This window comes from Manis pentadactyla, chromosome 9 (assembly GCF_030020395.1).
Source record: "Manis pentadactyla isolate mManPen7 chromosome 9, mManPen7.hap1, whole genome shotgun sequence".
Classification (NCBI taxonomy): Eukaryota; Metazoa; Chordata; class Mammalia; order Pholidota; family Manidae; genus Manis; species Manis pentadactyla.
In genome coordinates, this window is record NC_080027.1 from 44759455 (window position 1) to 44764668 (window position 5214).

Consider the following 5214-nt stretch of genomic DNA (forward strand, 5'->3'; position numbering starts at 1 on the left):
ATCCTCTTTAACATTAGGTTTTGGAAATGCTCACCTTCTTCTAGTTCTCTGTATCATATGCTGGGAAGCCCTATTCATCATACCTTCCCAACCAATCTCCCCCTTCCTGGCCCTCAACCCAATCTGGAACTTTTTCTCACAATAGCTTAACCCCTTGAATTCTATCATCTCCTGATATTAACTACCCCAGTGTTCTGTGGATACTTTTTTGTGCTCTGCTTCTTACTTGTTAAATGTGTGTTTATAATAGTGAAAGTTGGTGATCATAGACTATTAATATATTATTTATCCAGTATTCAATCATCCTATAATAGTTACAATAATAGCTAATCCTTGTAGTGTACTTTTATAAGGCAGACACTTTTCTAAGCAATTTACATATACCAACTATTTCATTCTCTAAGTAGATTCATGCTGTTTTTGTATTTATTTCACAGAATTACCGACTATGCCTTTCTTATTCCCCTTATGGGTCTCTAGACGTTGAGGAGGATGAGGTAATGACCCTGGTAAGTGCTCCTCAGGGTATGCAAGTCCCTCTCATTCCTCCACTCCCCAGAGCTGATCATCTTACAAAGAGAGAAGCAGCATTCCAGCCCCAGAACTGGGGAGGTGTTAATGCCAAGGTGGCACGGACTTGCTGAAGTGTGGAGCCCCTGCCCCATTTGATGCCAGTGATCAGTCCTGCTGGTGGTGAGTACTCAAGCCCAGGATCTCCCAGCCCCACCTCCTGAAGCAGCTTTCAGAAGCTTCAGGAGGAGCCATCCAGGAGGAGTCCCAATACCACCCCATAATTAGCCCTCTAGATTTTTCCCTTTGCTTCCTGAACCTATGTGACAGAGTGAGGGGAAGTTTTTCCTAAACTTGATGGCATGTGAAGAACAAACAAAAATGTCAGAGAATGCCATGGATTCTAGAAGTAGTTTGGTCACCATAATACCTTGGGTATGCATAATATCTTGGCAATGCATGTACCTTGTGTATATGTTCATCTGTTAAGTAGAAAGTCCTCATGTCCTTGTTTCCCTTACAGATGTGATCTGAGTATTTGTGAGGAGATAACAAGGAAAATCATTATCAGTAGAAATTTGAAGATAATCTGCATTTGATCCCTTGTGAGAATACCTGAGAAGGGAGACAGAAAGTGTATGGATATCCTAATATTCACTGGTTGCTAAAGGCTCATGTTAAGCACTCAGAGCCACTCTCTGAGGCAGGAATTAGCCTATCTTTAAAAAAAATGGAGCATCACAAAGCTTAAGCAGGTAAATATATACTGCAGATAGCCTTCACCTCCAGGGGTGTTCACGTCCAGGGATGTGGTATTTGCTGTAACACTTTCTTCTTTCTGCTAATTTCTTGTGTCCTATTTCAGTGGTCTATAGAGTAAATAATTCATGTTTCCTCTCCCAAACTGAAATGCTTTTGCTATACAAATCCTAAATTCAGGGGAATGATCATTGGGAAGGAGACTTGAGCCTTGCTTGGCTGGGGAGACTGGAAGTCAAGGATGGAAATGAAGCCAAGAGCAAAAGGGATAGAAAAGAGCACTGAGAGGAAGAGAAGGCTGCTGATAATAGGGAAGGGGACACCCTAGTTTCAAGCAAATATCTTTCAAAATCTGCCCCTTGCAGTGTCAGGTCATCTGGGTTGACGTAGTTGAGAAATAGGGTGTGATGGGATCAAGTGTGTGGTGAGGCCCCACATGGGAGAAAGAGCTGCTCACCAGGGAAGCAGAGCAATATTTGGTCCATTGAAAGAGTTAAGAAAGATACGTTGGGCTTTTGGAGGTGAGGCAAGAGCATATATTCCCTGTAACAACTGAAGCTAGAACCTCAAGTCCCTCAGCTGTGGGAAGTTCTGGCCAGCGTGATCTGTTCTTGAGGTCAGTAATTTGTTGCTGAATTTGCCCACCCTAGGTTTTAGCCCAGCCCAGAGCATGGAGTTTGTCCTAAGCTGATGTTTGCTAAGGTGAACTGTATCCGACCTTGGTCGGTGCACAGGGATGCTGTGCTCTGGCAGGCAAAGGACACTTTCTTTTCTTTTCTTTTTTTTCCCTCTCATATATTCATGAAAGTAAAAGCTATGAAAAAAGTGAATGATCTGAATATGTGAATTAGGAATTGTCATTTTCTGCCTGTTTTCTGTCAGACCTTTTCAAAGTGCAGCCTTATATATCCACTGCCATGGTGATTGTTTCCTGCATCATGTTTCTCCCAACATCTCCACGTAGCCAAGAAAAATTCTGATTCTTCGGGCCTCAGCCAAAGTGTCACTTTCTGAGGAAAGCTTTTGCTGATCTTCTAGAATAAATTAGAATTTCCCCTCTAAGTCCCTCCCATTGTATCCTGAACTGTTTTTTCACAGCTCTTAACATAGTTGTAACTACGTCAGAGAGAAGATGTCAGCCTGTGTGATGACTGTGTTTGGATATTTGAGGGAGAGGAAACATTCTTTGACCCGTGGTTGAAAGTGGTGGAGATGTTCCGAGTAGGGCCCAGGCTCCGTGCGCCAGGGTCCTGCGTGGTGCCTGGCATGAACTAGTGCTGACTGATTACAGATCCACATCCTCTCTGTAGGTCCTGAGGGGTGGCAGGGGTAAGCAAAATGGTTTCTGACTGGGAAGGCATTTTCATTTTAAGTAACAGTGAACTTGGCATAATTGGGAATGAAGATAAAACTTGGAACCAAGGTAGAGAAGATGGACTGTGTGTAGAAGGGTGGCTAAAAATGTAAACTTGGCTGCATCGTTTGTGGGGCTCCAACCTGTGAAGGTGAAATACCACAATTTTTCCATTGGTTCTGCTTCATGATTCTGAAAAGAGAGCTAGCTTTGCCCAGTTCTTATTTTAAAAGCTTTTTGCAAATCCCGTTGTGTAATGGGGTCTATATGAAGTTAGCTCTATCTGTATACCCTTCCCTGGCAAAATACTGTTTAATCCATGTGTTGGTAGTAGTTAACTCCACCATCTTTGTAAGCTAATGAAACTGGCTTAATGCAGTGAGTCACCCATTTATATTTTAATTGTTAATCATGTCACTTCCTAAATGGGTAGCTCCTTAGCTTGCCAAGGAAAACCTAGTAATAGCCACCATGTATTAGTGAGGCTCCTGTGGGGGAGTTCTCATGAGGACAGATACAGACAAGACTTCAGCAAGGGTGGAAATATGTGCATGTACAAGTATGTGAGCAGACTGTGTGTGTGTCAGAGGTGGGAGGGGCTGAAAAATGCCACCAGAGCCCCTTCCTACCCTGTCAGTCCAGGATGCTGTTGTTATTCCTGTGCTGTTCCAGACAGTGCTAAGTTTAGGACTTCCCAGCTTAGGGCAGTGGTGTCCTCCCTTGGGCTGCCATCCTCTCTATCCCAGGAGAACCTTCCCTGAAGGTCTGTTCCAGGTCCCATCGCTGCTGTGCTCAAAGGTGGGCCTGGACCAGAACAAAGCCCCAGTGGGTCCGGTGCCTCATCCTTGAGAACTGTGAGTCAAGAGATGGTGCGTGTCATCATGACTTGAGACTTAAAGTCTGCATACAAACCTACCAGCTTTGGCTCCTGCCTCACTCTGTCTTTTACACATGATCTTTCCAGTTGCTTCACAGTCCTTTCAAAGGCCAGGACAGCTAAACCCAGATGGGTCCATGCTCCATTGCTTTCTAGCTAAGTGTCCAGTCACCTGCTCTAGGCTCTGGTCCCTGCTTCTTCTCAGCCTCGCCTTGGACTTCAATTATGGATATATTTATATTCATTTAGCAGGTATTTTTAGCTGTTTTCATATACAGTGCTCTTTGCCTCGTATCTGTATATTTACCAATAGTACCTTTGTTCACCTATTCCTGACATTGGTCTATACTTTATGTTGAGATCACCTACACATGGCTCTCTTCCCAGCTGTTTTTCAGGGTCAGGCATCTCCACACCAAGGTGAAGCAGCCCCTTCTCCTTTAGCAGCTCCAAGGTGAACTACAATTTTGAGTTTCTAATTTTCAAAGTATCACTGATGCCGTGGGATGAAATTTCAACATGAAGAACTCCAATTGCTCTTTGGAGTTCCTGCCTACAACCTTCATTCTGGTTGGCATCCCAGGGCTTGAGGCAGAGCACATCTGGATATCCATCCCCTTCTGCATGATGTACATTATCATCTTCCTTGGGAATGGCATCATTCTTCATGTCATCAGAACGGACTCTGCCTTACACCAGCCCATGTACCTCTTTCTTGCCCTGTTGGCACTGGCTGAGGTCGGTGTCTCTGCATCCACTCTTCCTACAGTGCTGGGCATCTTCCTTTTTGGCTCTACTGAGATTAGTTTTGATGCATGCCTTCTCCAGATGTTCTCCATTCATTCTTTCTCCATTATGGAGTCAGCTGTTTTGCTGGCCATGTCTGTGGACCGATTTGTGGCCATTTACAGCCCACTGCACTATACAGCCATCCTGACTCGGCCTCGTGTATTTGGCACAGGGGTGATTATTGGGCTGAAAAGCATTATGCTCATGGCCCCATTGCCCATGCTCCTAAGGCTCCTGCCCTTCTGTGGCCACAATGCCCTCTCCCACTCCTATTGCCTCCACCCCAACCTTATTCATCTACCATGTGGGGACATTTCTATTAACAATATCTATGGGCTTTTCATCGTTACCTCCACTTTTGGACTAGATTCACTGCTCATTGTGATCTCCTATGGACTCATACTCCACACTGTACTGAGTATCACCGCTGGAGAGGGGCGGAAGAAGGCACTCAACACGTGCAGCTCACATGTCTGTGCTGTGCTTGCTTACTACGTGCCTATGATTGGCTTATCTATGGTGCACCGCTTTGGAGACCCTGTGGCCCCTTTGCTGCATGCTATGATGGCCAATGCTTACCTCTTCTTCCCACCTGTTGTCAACCCCATTGTTTATAGCATGAAGACCAAGGAGATCCATCACGGCATTGTCCGGATTCTATCAAAGAAGAGACCCAGAATTTAGACATAGGACAAAGTAGGAAGGGACTTTTTTCTATAATCACAGGTGGTCTTAGCTTGCATGTTATACAAGTAGTGTTACTTTATACTTTGTTATCTGATAGGAGGTTCCCCAGAATCTGACACTGAACTGGAGTGCAGGTACAAGAGGGGGTAGAATATATGTGGCAGAATAGTATAAAGAATCGATGTCATTTTACAACATGTCATGTGGTATAAGGTCTTGCATTACTTTACATACATAG

At 44.4% G+C, this 5214-nt stretch overlaps 1 protein-coding gene across 1 annotated transcript; it reads left to right on the plus strand.

Moving 5' to 3' along the window:
• Positions 1–4019: 4019 nt before the first annotated feature.
• On the plus strand, positions 4020–4973 carry LOC118933066 (olfactory receptor 51J1). Its single transcript, XM_036927029.2, has one exon. The coding sequence runs from the start codon at positions 4020–4022 to the stop codon at positions 4971–4973; it is 954 nt and encodes a 317-aa protein (XP_036782924.2).
• The last annotated feature ends 241 nt before the right edge of the window (positions 4974–5214 follow it).